The 14,556-nt window shown below is 36.3% G+C and overlaps 1 protein-coding gene across 1 annotated transcript; it reads left to right on the top strand.

Annotated features, from left to right (window-relative positions):
* Positions 1 to 2,236: 2,236 nt before the first annotated feature.
* LOC148878338 (homeobox protein SBH1-like) lies at positions 2,237 to 10,186 on the top strand. The gene is made up of 4 exons (XM_088953199.1): positions 2,237 to 3,285; positions 3,591 to 3,834; positions 9,264 to 9,508; positions 9,689 to 10,186. The coding sequence occupies exons 1-4, from the start codon at positions 2,935 to 2,937 to the stop codon at positions 9,890 to 9,892; spliced, it is 1,044 nt and encodes a 347-aa protein (XP_088809325.1). The 5' UTR covers positions 2,237 to 2,934; the 3' UTR covers positions 9,893 to 10,186.
* Positions 10,187 to 14,556: the final 4,370 nt, after the last annotated feature.

Genomic DNA, 14,556 nt, shown 5'->3' with positions numbered 1-14,556 from the left:
GTAGCGATAGTGCCTGTTTACTGATTCCTTCCTCCATATTTTTATTCTCTCATGATCATGGATAAGACTTAAAGGCGAGCCAGAAAAAGCTTGGGCTGGCTTCACTCCCCATGTCCTCCACCTTCACAGCAGTGACGTCTCTCCAACTTTCTCTTCGTTTCTTTTCTTACGCAGCTCTGTCTTTGACGGATTCGCATCGTATACCCTCCCCCTCCATCTCTTCTCCCTAACCCTACCACCTAGCTTTTGCCGTCCCAAACCCTAAAACGACTTAGACCTCAAAACCCTACTCACATATTCCATCTTCTCATCCCCTTTTTTATATTATTCTTTTTTGTTTTAATATTATTTTATTGCCTGTATATTTGCATTTAACGAGTACGGATGGTCAAACGTTCAAGACGGCGAAGCAACGGACGCCGTCAAATACCAAGAGTTGGAAGGCAATGAGCGTCGAGCATATATAACATCAACACCTTCAATTCCAATCAGAAGTAGAAATTAACGGGAAAAGCAACCGATCAAATTTCTGGAACTGTTGAAAAACCCTGAAAATGTCACGTCAGATTACGTACTGTGACGTGGCAGAAAAGAGAATGTAGCTAATCGGTCGAGCGCTTTCAGGGTGAGCTAACTTGCCACGTGTAATTCCCAAGTCGAGCATGGCTCGTCGTAAGCATGAAAGCTCTGAAGGCTGAAGAAACTAAGCATGATAGTTTATGCTAGTCTGCTAGTCGACTCGATCGTTTAGCTGAGAAGACAGAGGAGACGTCCAATTGTTCCCATCACCAAGCAGCCACGTGTTGCTGCACTAATAGATTAACAGTGTGTTAGTCTCTACGAAAGGAGAGGCCTCTATCTCCCTTACTGTACTGTTATTCTTCTTATTAGTTATTTCTGAATTATTAAATGTTATAGGAAGTAGGAACATATACGGACCACACATACCTGAGTGAGTTGTTCACCTTTGTTTATTCTCATCGTTCATGAAAATTCATATTTCTCAGCAATGCAGGATCTCCGTATCTTAACAGTTCGTAGTAGACTAGTAGCGTCCTATCAATGGTTCAGATCTCTGAGGAGGTAGAGAGATTATTTTCAGATGGCTGTCGAAAAGTTATCGTATTTCCAATGGGGTTCCATTGATTGGATACTCGAACGGGTTTTTAGGTTTAGAAACAGCAAAAGCAACTTGCCTCATCACATTCATTTGTATTGATGAGTGATGATTGTGCAAGGAAGACTGAAGACTGAAGGTTTCTTCTTGCACAGACGACTGCAGGTAGAGTATGCACGTGGTACTACTGCTACTGCTAGTCTCCATTTTTTTTTTTGTTTTAAAGCTTCGAGCAAGACTAGTATCTTCAGAGGATTTTAACTTTTTATTATTGCTCTGACATTAATGGACGATAAAACTAAAATAAATACTGGTAATCATCAATTTCGCGTAGGTTGTAGGGTGCGAATAACTGAATATGTACCAAGTTTTATTTAGGTTATTTATCTATCTAATCTAATATCTAGTATTACTACTGATTCTACTGTTACCTTAAACCTATAAGTAGCTTAAGCTGGCAGCCTATCAAAAAAAAAAAAAAGGTTCAAGTTAGCTACGGATGATCAATTGCCTCTACAATCTAACTCGTAAAACTGGGCTAATTTGATAATCCATGCCAACTGCGTATACTTGGGTTTTTAGGTTGACGTGGCATATTGTGATTGGCAGAGCGTCCTCCGGTTCCCGTAGAGGATTCGCAATCTGTGAGCAAAGGTGGGAGAGCGAGAGGGCGCACTATGGATGATGGATGAACCCAGAGTAGAGTTACAGAGGCCAGAGCAGTGATAGAGAGGGAGAGACATTCGGACTGTCCCACTACTTGGCCAGCTTTTCTTTAGCTTCTCCCACTTTTCCTACAGTGAATAATTACCGATTAGATGGGATGAGACTAATAATAGGGGTGGTGGAGAGAGAGAGAGCCAAAGGAACGGACGAGAGATGTGAGATCACCGATTGCAACTTTGCAAGCGAAGAAGGAAGGAGAAAAAATACTTTTTATGTAAAACGAGCGACGGAGAGATTGAGCGAGAGAGGGAGAGAGAAAGTGAGAGAGGAACACGACAATCCACGAGCGAATATTAAATGAATGGACGGATTTCCATCAACAGCACCGTGCCCCAAAAATCTTTCAGTCCACCGGTACTATAGACCATCCTCGATTTGATCGTTTATTTCTACATGTCTCTCTTCTCTCTCTGGTCTCTAGTTGGTCTTTAGGTCTTAGCCTGTTATAGCAGTGAATCAGTGGTAGTGCAAGAAACGAGGGAGACGGGGTTTCATCTCGGGAAGGAAAAGCTTTGCTGCAGACGCCCAGGATAACATGGGGCGCCCTTTCTTCTTATTTCTTGCACCATATGTAAACGCCGCGTGCTCCCTGCGTCGCTACTAGACACACGCACACGCTCTCTCTCTCTCTCCATCTTTCTCCCCTCTTCTCACAGAACAGAGTCACAGTTCTTACTACTATTCTCTCTCTTCTCTCACTGTTCTCGCTTTTAGAGAGAGAAAGAAGAGAGAGAAACAAAGGGGGAACTGAAGTAGTGCTGTTAATGTACAGGAAATAAAAACACCCGTTTCCAAAGGAAGTCTGAAACCTGAATCTGCTTTGCAGACCAGCAAACAAGAAAAAACCCCCCAAAACTGACTGCTACTACTACTTAGGATTTTCTGCAAAAAGGCTGAGTGTGGTAGCATAAAAACCGGGAGAGTTGGGGGGCGGGGGGGGGGATAACAACCAAAAGAGAAAAGGAAAAAAATGAGAGTGAAAGAGAGTCAGAGAGAGATGTTCTAGTTATGGTTATTTAACTAGGGAAAGCAAACAAAATATCAAGTACAAAGGCAACAAGGCGTGGGGAGAGAGAGAGAGAGAGAGAGTTATGGAGGGTGGTCCTAGTAGTAATTCTTGTCTGATGGGTTTTGGAGATAACAGTAATGGACTTTCTTCCATGATGATGATGCCTCTCCTAACTTCTACTCCTAATGCAGAAACAAATAGTCTTTTTCTTCCTCTACCTTCCGGCAACAACCACAACCATATCGGCAGTACTGGTTCGTCTCTGATTCTCGAGGATAACAACAACAACAACAACAGCAATTCTGGGTGTTATTTCATGGAGAACAACAACAGGAACAACAACAACGATGGAAGCAGCTGCTCTATCAGGGCTAAGATAATGGCGCATCCTCACTATCCTCGTCTCCTGTCGGCCTACGTCAATTGTCAAAAGGTGAACGATAATTTACCATACAATATCAGAACCGACTTGCTGAATGGACGAGAAAAGAAAAAGAACTGAAAATTTGTCAACGATCTCATCATATTATCTTCTTCCAATCGAGAGATTTTGATTCTAAGGAACAAAACCTTGTCTGTAACTGCAATCTTTTGCTTTTTTATTCTTATCCAAAGATTTGGTTCCACGAAGGGTAAAACCAAAAACCCATTAAACCAGGAAGATATAAGGGTAACAATCCTTTTCATGTTAATTTCCATTTTCGTTGTTTGATCCTTCTTTAACATACGGCCGGACAGGTCGGAGCACCTCCTGAAGTGGTCGCGAAGTTGGAGGAGGCATGCGCTTCCGAGGAGGCCATGGGCCGTAACGGAAGGGGTTGCATCGGCGAAGATCCATCTCTCGATCAGTTCATGGAGGCCTACTGCGAGATGCTCACCAAGTACGAGCAGGAGCTCACCAAACCCTTTAAAGAAGCTATGATGTTCCTCTCGAGGATCGAGTGCCAGTTCAAAGCCCTAACCGTTTCTTCTGTAGATTCCGGTGACGACCTTCTCTTCCTTACCATTGTTTCTCTCTTTAGCTATAATTTTAACTAATTTTGTACTGTTTACTGGGTTTGTTTCTTTAATAACTAGTATAATAACGTCCTTCAGCCATGCCCATGTTCATGCATGTCGACCTAAGCATTAGACAACTGACAGATTAGGTTTTTAATTTCTCTGCATAATAATTTATTAATTTGTGTAACGAAAATTACATGTTTATATATTTTCTATTTCCCTCTTTACATCCAAATAGAGCGGAGCGTAGACGGATAGGCAAGCAGCGGTGTTTTTGATTGTCTTCTCGTTGTGATCTGAGTCGGTCTTTTCTGGCTTGTTGTCTTGTGAAAATTTCCAGGCTCGGTTTCGTTAAAACCTGACATATTTCTGCAGTTGATGTGATAGAAAATAGCTGGTTGTGAAGGCTTTTGAAGGGCTTAATGTTTTCTGTATCTCCGAAACAGCTGAAGCGCGCGTATTTTCTTTTAAGTCTTGTCTATTTAACGACGCCTGTAAGTTGAGAATTGAGAGATGCACAGTTAGGATGAACCTACTCATTTGGAGGGAGGGAGTACTTGCCCAGAAGATTTGAATGCTAGTCTGGAATGCATGTTTATAACTTAGTGCAAGTCTGGTTTGTGCTTTGCGTAGCCTTCGGAAAATGAATAGATGAGGCACAGGGTGAGCTATTTAAGATTTATCTGTGCATGAGTTGTTTGCGTTTTTTTAATTTCTTCGCTCGTCCCCACTGATAACATGGTAATTTACCCAAACTTCTGCTCCTTTTGTTTTCTTTTTCCTTGTCGCTTTTAAAGAGGTTGGTCATGTTTGAAGAAACATTTCACGAGAAAGATTTAAATGTATTTATGATTTTGAGGAGAAAACCTACTAGCAGGGTACCTGCTGAGCCATACAGTGATACAACTACAACAGAATATTATAATAAAGAAATTTCAAGTCGTTCGTTTCTATGAAATCTGTATAGAGGCTAAACTTAACTAATTAATGCTGTTTAGTAGAAATTCTATTGTAAATGGTAGCCTGTTAACATGTACAAATAAGCAATCACCTTCTATCCTACCCTTCCATGCTATGTGCTTTAAATTTGAGAAAATTGAAAAAAGAAAGTAGTCCTGGAGATCTTTGTGCATATATCTTGTATACAGTTTTATTGGATGTATATCTTCCTACCTTTTATTAATTTAACTTATGTTCATTTTATTACTCAGTTAATGGCTTAATGCCATCTTAATCTATGATACTCCTTTTTTGTTATAATAATAAAATGATTTTGCTGATGATACATAATATTCTGATCATTGAACAGACTGGTAGTCACCTCTGTTATAGAGCAGGAAAGGTTTTTTTTTTTTTCCTGAAAGGATAGTGCAGGCTTCTGATGCTCATTTTCAGAAATTAATAGAAATTTCATCAATATGTTATTTTTTATAAGATGACTGAACTTTCTGTAAATCTTATCAAGGAACCTTTAATTTCAAATATTCTATGGCTTCTTGATTCTCATCTTGCATCTTTTGTTCTAAATAACCTATCAAATAACATTTTAACTATATATCTCAATTACACGAGGTATTATTTCCATATATTTGTGTAATATATTACTGTTCCATGCCTTAAGAGAGCATAGGTAGAGTTGAAATTGTGATTTGGATAGACAATATTTAGGTATCACAGTTTCACTCAATACATGTTTTCCTCTTAGGGAAATAAGAACATATTGATACATGAGTATGTGATGATAGTAAGCTGTCAACGGAATATGGAACCTCAAAAGGGTCAATTAGGAATTTAGGATATTCTCAATGAACAATCATTCCCCCCTTTTCATCAGCTGTTCCCAAGCTCAGTGTTCTGTCAGTGACATTATAGATTCAGAGTTGGGTGAGAAAATGAAAAATCTCAAGCTCAGTGTTTCGTCAATGGCATTATAGATTCAGAGTTGGATGGGAAAATGAAAGGTTTCCCTACTTATATCTCAAGCCCTTCAGGTTAACTATTATATATTGGAAATCAAAAGGGTTGAGATGCATTGCATGTGAGTTTAGGATGAGCTCTTGAATCTGGATACAGTTTTGGCATTTGAAGTTTGTTCTTTCTTTTTTTTTTCTGAGACCTATGAAATAGATTTGGCTTAGTTTAGGAAGAAACTTATGTGCACAGAGTATATGTATTTTTAGCTGGTGTTTGAGTCTGATGTCAGTTGGTTATGATTAAATCGTACGCCATTTCTTAAGGCTGTGTTTGGTTGTAGTGCAGTTTTATTTGCACTAGTACAAATGCATGGGAGTGCAAATGCAAAAAAAATGCAAAGCAATCATTTAATTTTATTTTGGTTTTACTTTATTTTGTGTCATGTTTTAATTTACTTCATTTGCACTACAATCAAACAACATAAGCTAAAATTTGAAACAAAAATAGGTCAGAATTTACACTCAAATCATTTGCACTGCCATAGTTTTGCATCAGTGTAAATTTATTTGCATTGCAACCAAACACAACCTAAGGAGCATCTATGAATCATTTGTCTTGGGGATTAGTTCCCCGAGAGGATTTGGAGTGTTTGGAACACCATTTATGTTTTTTTTTTATCACTTCTAATTCAATAAAAGAGACTGATAAAAAAATTATTAGTTCTTAGGAAATCCACATTGCTGTTTTACCAATATATTTTCAAATGCATACAGGAAAATCTTTTCATTTACTAAAGAATGCAAAGCAATTTAGGCATTGTTGGATGGTAATGTAGATTTGGGCCTATTCACCCTCTTGATGCATTATGTTATGGTACCCAGATAGATTAATTTAAGGACATGGTGGGACATGTTTGTGGATGTGGAATTTACTCAAAAGGTTGAACCAACCAACACAATATGGAACCCTACTGCTATAGGTAACCAAGTATGAAAGAACTATGTTTTCATGGTAGTAACCTAGAGGAAATTTTATATCAAAATATGAAGGACTGCATTGGATATCGCATAGAATTGCTGAGGGAGATTAAGAAAGAACAAGTGTCTAAAGAGCTAGTAGGTTTCACCTGAGGGAATTTAGATACATAAGTTCATTTTCTTGAAGATGATTCTCAACCTATTATTTTGTAAAGGAATACAGAGAAGAAAGTCTTTGGCGATGACAATACCCAATATCACTACTGGGAAAACCCCATTAAATTCCATGTAGGGAGGTTAGAACGTTAGAGAACCTAAAAAAGGCAATTACCAAATGTCAGTCCCATCTATATGTGTTCTTGGTAGGTTGGATTGGATATGAGACCTAACCTTTGGATTTTTTTTCCTACAAAGTGGAGAGGATTAGTGTTCTTGAACTAGTTTGAGATGGATCATTGACCTTGTATCCCTTGTTTTATCCATTGGATTGGTGACATTTGTTCCTCCAAATTTTGTTCCTTGTCAATATAACTAGCTTTGTACTTTCATTTTTGCAAAATGTAAAAGATGGATTTTCTTCATTTGGGTAATTATGTTACAATTGAAGGAAATCCTTGTATCCATGGTGACTTTTCTGTAAAGATTTGAGAATTCTAAGTTCAGGTTGCCATCCTTGGGTATCGACATTTACTTGTTTTTTTTTTTACATTCATCCATGTGCTTTTTCCTGCTAGGTGGCTGATATATGTTAGGGCACATACTAGATCAGGCGTTATAGTGATGAATTGTACAAGTACACCGTTGCCACCTTTGACAGTCCCATCTTAATTTTCACTTAGTACTATCAACTACAGCAAGTCTATATTAACAAACAGTTTATAGGAGGTGTGTTAACAAACTGAAAGGATGATTCATTATCTTGGAAATTTTATGTCTTTTAGATTCTTTTAATTGAGATATTTTGTCAAATTAATATAAGTAAGCTAATGGAAAATTTTGAAGTCCATTGTGATCTAATGCATAAAGTACTAAATGCATGTGTGCATCTGAGAGAAGTTTTCAGTAGAATGATACCTTAAAAAAATGGCAAAACTTTTATCGTGTACCTTTCGGTATGCAAAATCTAAGAAGTGCAAAAAAAGTTGAAGGCACATATTTGATATGAGAATTAGTAAATGGTTGTTGGGGATTTTGAGTTCTTAATTTTTTTTCTTTTATTATATTAGTTTGCACTATAATTTGGGGAGTGGGAACTGCTTATACGGTCTTGTTTGATTGGTAGGGCCATATCCACTAGCGTGGCTTTTTTCCTGTTCTCTCACATTATAGTAGCTAAGATTTTCATTTGGATTAGGTTAGTTTGTTTTCTATTATTCAACACCAGCAATGGTCTTCAAGGTCTTCTACAGTGTGCTATGCATGTATTCTCTTATCGTCAATTGTCTGTGGTTCATTTCATTGTAGCAAGGTTCAAAATATCGTATTGTATTGTGAGGTTTTGACACACCTGTTGAAGGTGTTTTCATGAAACCCTTTATTAAATAATATAAAAATATCTACAAAAATGAAAGTTTGAAAAGAAAAGTAATAAAAATAAAATGTACATGGTTTGAAGTACCAATGCACCTCTGCTGATACATTTGGGTGTATCAATGCTTAAAACCATGTCTGCATCACTAGTTTGAACTGGCTTTGGCCATGATCTGTGTCCCCCATCCAATATCTTGTGGAACAAATTATACGAGGAGAAAAAACAAAACGGAAGAAGCAAATAGGAGAGCAAAATCCAAGGCCAATTTTACTTGATCATTTCTTCATATCTACATTAGAGTCTTGCATTGGTCTGTTTTTTTTTTTTTTTTTTTTTATCCACATGTGGTATAGATCATTTTCGTGACATGTATATAATTTTTATACTTTCTTGTTTTGTGTCTGGATAACATTATCATGTCTCACTGTGTACAATTCTATGATTAATTGCCTCGATTGGGATAGTTGTTATGAACAAAATCAAATTCTCACATGCAATCTTGGTTGAATGTGTACGTCAGCATTGCATGTGTTATATGAAAAGTTAGTCCCCAAACATTTTTAATTATTTATTACAACTAACCATTCAAATACATTTTAGTTAAAAGCTCCCACCAAACCCTTTTTTCCCTAGCTCTACCCCTGAATGTAACATGATTTTTGTTTGGAATACTTTGGTGATGATGGTTTCTATATGGTGTTCAACTTGAATGTGGGCTTTCGGATGATTCAAGTATTTGACCAGCATCTGTATATCTCTTCTAATATCAAAGTCCATCTCAATCAAGAATACAGTTTTTACTGTGTTTGATATCAAAGTTTGTTTTAATTTTATTTCCAGATGTTGTACTTTTTTCTGAAGCTTGGACGACGCCCTTCCAAGAAGCATTTTAAACTTCATTACATGATTGTATAAAGTTTATAGGAATGTTCAAATTTCATTAATACTGGAGCTTCTCTCTTTAACTTGCATATGCCCTGCCATCAGCTTGTGGTGAGGGTACAGATCGAAATGGATCTTCTGAGGAAGAGGTTGATGCAAATGACAACTACATAGATCCTCAGGCAGAAGAAAAAGAGCTAAAAGGTCAACTTCTGCGCAAGTACAGTGGATATCTGGGCAGCCTCAAGCAGGAATTTTTGAAGAAGAGAAAGAAGGGGAAGTTGCCCAAGGAAGCCAGGCAGCAATTGCTGGATTGGTGGAGTCGACACTACAAATGGCCTTACCCATCGGTATCTCTATATCCTGCCATCTGTTTTAGTTAATTACCATGTTGACGCAGAGGCTCTGATCTGGGGCACCCACCCCCCCACCCCCCGACTGGGTCTAGATCTTCTCCCTTAACCGAACTCCATATCTATCTATATTGTGTTCATTGCCAATAGATGGTTAAATATTAATTGTTATTACAGGAGTCACAGAAACTGGCACTGGCGGAGTCTACAGGTCTGGATCAGAAGCAGATAAACAACTGGTTTATCAATCAGAGGAAGCGCCACTGGAAACCATCGGAAGAGATGCAGTTTGTGGTGATGGATGCAGCACATCCGCATTACTACATGGAGAACGTTCTGGGCAATCCCTTTCCCATGGATTGCACACCCGCTCTCCTTTGACAAGGAGGATGACACTCCCCACATCGATAATCGATTGGTGGATACGCTGCTTTCCTGATTTCTGATTTCTGAAACCCCATCGTAGACGTAGATGATATTAATAATTAAATATTTAAGTGTTGTACTATGTTTATGCATGAAGAAGTAGAAATGGCCATGGCTGCTCGCTGCTTCTACCTGGTAGTGAGTTTATGGTGTGGACTAGCTATTGGAGGTGATGTGTATCATGGATCTTTGGTTATCTATATTTATTAGTTAAAAGTACGTACTTTCTGTTGGCGATCCGTCCATCAATTCAGGGTGGAGGCCTTGTCTTTCATGGAATTGAATGAAATTGTGTTTGGTAATCAATCCCGTGATCTAGAAAATAGTATAGAATAAAGGATATATTTTTTTTTTTTGTCGTGGGACAGAAAATTGCATTAGAAACGCGACATGTTCGCAGTCTGCCTGACACGGGTATGTATTTAGGTTACTGGTGTTGAGTTCTTTCTTCAAATCGTACTATAGTGTAGAGGAACTCTGATCGGATCATACTGAAAATCCGAAATATTAATGCCAGGCCAGCTTTGCTTGCTATTTCTTACATCTTACAGCGAGAGCCAAGAGGTGGATGAGATGATGATATGATGAGCATTCCTCTTTCAGTTGCACTGCCTTTGTATTCTCCAGGTATATATAAAATAACAATAATATCTGAAAACACAAATGTGATGATGTTCCACAGAGTGACAGTTACAGAGATAAGAAATGTCGTGTTCTGGACTTGTCGATTTGTATTTTTTTTTTTTTTTAATTGAATGCAGTTGCCCTTCGAAGTTGAAGTTGTTACCACAAATTGCTAGAAATGGGTAGAAATTTTTCTTGTTTCCTCGTTTGGTTGCAATAGGGAAAATAGTGGGAAAATCTATCCAAATTATTATTATTAATTAGGCAATTAGTAATATTTATATGATTTTATGTTTTATTATTAATATTTTTCTTACTTTAATATGTAATCAGTCACCCAATTGTTAATTTTATTTTTTAAAATTAATCAATAATTTCTATTTTGTATTACTAATTTTTAATTAATCAAAATCATTATTTTTATTTATTAAGTAAGTTAATAATAAATAATTATTTTAATTAATTAATAATATATTATTTGTGTAGTATTTTATTATTCATTACTAATTAGATATTAATTATTTATTAATTTATATTAATAATTAGTTATTTAATTGTATGCATTAATTAGTAATTTAATTTTTTATGAATTAATTAGGAGTATTTCTTTTATTTTATGTTTTATTATTAATCAATTGTTAACAATTAAAATATGTTCTATTATATAGTATTTTGATAATTAATATTTTATTTTATAATTAATTATAATTAAACTATTTTATTGTTGTCTTATTAAATAATTAATAATTTATTAATGGACCATGCATTGATCTAACATTAACTCTCAAAAACACTAAAAGGAAGTGTTTTTTATGTTAAACAAGTTTCTCCCTCCTTCCCACCAAAATTATGGGATGCCATATTTCCCTTCCCATCCCATAAACCAAATGAAGCCTAATGAAGAGAGAGAGAGAGATGTTAATGGAGAGGTGCATGTATCAGTGGATGCACATCCCGAAAACCACTTCAAGATCATCTCTCTACCCAAGACCTTGAACACCCCTAAAATCTCTGGCTTCCTTGGGTACTTCCCCTTCTGAGGGAAGAGGTTGATCAAATGACAACTACATAGATCCTCAAGCAGAAGAAATAGAGCTAAAAGGTCAACTTCCTAAAATCTCTTATGCCTTGAAGAGGTTGATGCAAATGATAGCTACATGGATCCTCAGGCAGAAGAAAAAGAGATAAAAGGTCCACTTCCTAAAATCTCTTCTGCCTTCAAGAGGAAAAATGTAATGGCTTCATATCTAGTTCTAGGGGTGTTCATTATACGGTTCAAACTGTAAAACCAACTGAATCAAATCGAATTTGTGGTTTGGTTTGGTCTGTAAAAAATGGTTTGATTCGGCTTCAAAGTTTTTAAAAATATGGTTTATGGCTTCGGTTTGGTTTATTAAATTTTATAAACCAAACCAAAAATTTCAAATATATAAAACAAAATATAATTTTAACTTTGGTTTATTAAATTTTTTATATATAAAACGAAATATCAAATATTTAGGCTTTAAATTATAAAATATATAATAAAATTATAATAAAGAATAAAGACTAAAGACTTATAATTTTAATTTTAACTTTTAATTAATAATTGAATTAATCTCTTTATCTCTTCTCTTTGATGCCCTAGCCCCTTTTAGTTAATTAAATTTTTTGTTATCTTTTCTCTTTGATGCCCTAGCCCTTTATAAATATATAATATATATGAGACCGGATAGGGGTGATCAGAAGTCGACCATATCAGATCGGACCCCTAATTAAATCTAACAATAGAATAAAAAGACAAAAATGACCTCCAATGTTCATTAAATTTTCAAAACATGCCCCTAATTTTCTCCCTGATTCATTTCTTCTCTCCTGAGTTTCCTGTTAGTTGAGATTAAGCGATCTCCTCGAAAGCCGAAAGCCCCTGTGGCTGTGATGAACCAATTTTGCTAGTGTGCAATCACCAAATACCCAGTACAGTATCAAACATAAAAGAAAAAGAAAAGAGTAATAAAACAGAAAATCTCTGTAAAATATATGGAATCATCAAACGCTCCACATCGTAAGCAAAACAAAAGAGAAAGAATATGCATTAATGAATAAAGAAGAGGGACACATGAACTGTGCACGCAGAGGTTAGGGAGAAATTAGAATGTAATTATGGCACCGCACTACACAATCAGAAAAATAAAAATAATAATAAATGAAGTCTAACGAGGAAAATCAGTCCCATAAGACTAAACCAAGTAGAGTAATAAAAGAAAAGAAAAATAACCCCCAAAAAAGTTACCGATGAATGCGTTGAGAAAATGTTAATGTAATTGCAGAGAAGAGGACAACGAGAGAAGGATTATTTAGCAGAGAGAAATCCAAAAAAAAAAAACATGAAAACCGGTCAAATATATCATACGAATTCAATTTCCCGAAATGACATTAAAATCCAAAAAGCAAAAATCAATACAAGTTGAACAGAAAACCACAACTTATGACGTTCTCTGTTGAGTGGAACCGTAACTTCAAACACTTGTCTTACGGGCTCCACATGAACGCTTTCACCTCTGTAAGCTGCAAATAACGTTAGGATTGAAAAGATGCGTAGCAGCTTTTACAAGCTAGCTTTCAAAAAAAGCTTGGGAACACATACAATATTTTGAAATGAATGGGCGAAATTGGTATTATAGAAAAATCTAATAGGTATATGGTGTAAGTTATAAACGGACATAGACGTTTTATTAACGGAAGGTTTGTTTGTGGTATATTTATGTTATTTCCTAAAATAACAGGGTGTACAAATAATTAACTCTTTACTTGAAATAACCAATTGATTCGCAGATACTCAAGCCTGAACTCGCACTTGAGATGCCTTTGGCTTTCAGGCTTTTGAGTCCAGATCATTAAGAGGGTGCTGTTATATAGGCATCACTTCAGCAGTCTCTGTGCAGGCCTAGCATTTGGTTGAAGTTTCCTCGAACAGTCAGACATTTTTCATGTTATGCTGATGTGGTGCCTACTGGATTATTAGGATGTTCTCTGACAGTATATGAAATTTCCATATGGATTTTGAGTCTGGATCTATTTCATCATGGAGTATTCCTCATATTGACCTACATCATGTATCAGTTATACATCAAAAACATCCCCTCTAATTGTATCTTATCATTCATGAGAAATATTTTTAATACATAGTAGGATGTGACTGTGAAGTTGGTATGAGAAGCAAGAATATATCCCAATTCCTGGATTTAAACATCTTTCATTTTGTATTATTCTAAGACTGGATAGCAGTTATTGAGCTCCTATGTGATAATAAAGTAAAAGGGCAAAAGACTTAAATATACCCAAATTATTCATAAATTGATTTAAACATACTTGAGGAGTGACCTTGGGGGACTTTTTTTTTTCGAGAAGCCCGAGGAGACTTAAACACAATAAAACCTTATATGCCTTTTTATAAACTTATTGTAAAACCAGAGCTTTTCTGGTTTATCATTTTCTGTCAAATATTCATTGAAAATTCAAATATATATACATGAATACAACCACCGAACTCTTAAGCTTATGGCAACTAGAACTCCTAAGTTTACAGGGACTCAACCTTTCCTATCCTATCTGAACTATTCATGATAAGGAAAGAAGATATATACAAAGAGGATATATACATGAACGGACTCCTAATCCTAACCCCCCCCCCCTCAAGTTGGAGTATGCAGATTGTGAATACCCAACTTGCGGAGAAAGTATTCAAATTCTCTACGACCTAGTGCCTTTGTAAAAATGCCAGCCAGCTGAACGATAGTCGATACATAAGCAGGACAAATGTAACCATTTTGAATCTCATCACGTACAAAATGGCAATCAACTTTAATATGTTTTGTAAGTTCATGAAACACTGGGTTTGCCGCAATATGCAAGGCTACCTGACTATCACAATATAATCGCATTGGGTTTGAATGCGTAACTCCAAGAACCAATAACAATCCCTTTAGCCATTTTAATTCACACGTGGTCGTGGC

Source organism: Nelumbo lutea, chromosome 1 (assembly GCF_056320005.1).
Source record: "Nelumbo lutea isolate HS-2025 chromosome 1, American lotus-T2T, whole genome shotgun sequence".
NCBI lineage: Eukaryota > Viridiplantae > Streptophyta > Magnoliopsida > Proteales > Nelumbonaceae > Nelumbo > Nelumbo lutea.
This window is presented reverse-complemented; position numbering and strand designations above follow the sequence as displayed.

What these genes read in the sequence shown, in the direction of transcription:
- LOC148878338 (XM_088953199.1), top strand. Translation starts at nt 2,935, where the DNA reads ATGGAGGGTGGTCCTAGTAGTAATTCTTGTCTGATGGGTTTTGGAGAT. An exon ending in CCTACGTCAATTGTCAAAAG is followed by an intron (nt 3,286 to 3,590) that starts GTGAACGATAAT and finishes ACGGCCGGACAG; the next exon opens with GTCGGAGCACCTCCTGAAGT. An exon ending in CGTTTCTTCTGTAGATTCCG is followed by an intron (nt 3,835 to 9,263) that starts GTGACGACCTTC and finishes CCCTGCCATCAG; the next exon opens with CTTGTGGTGAGGGTACAGAT.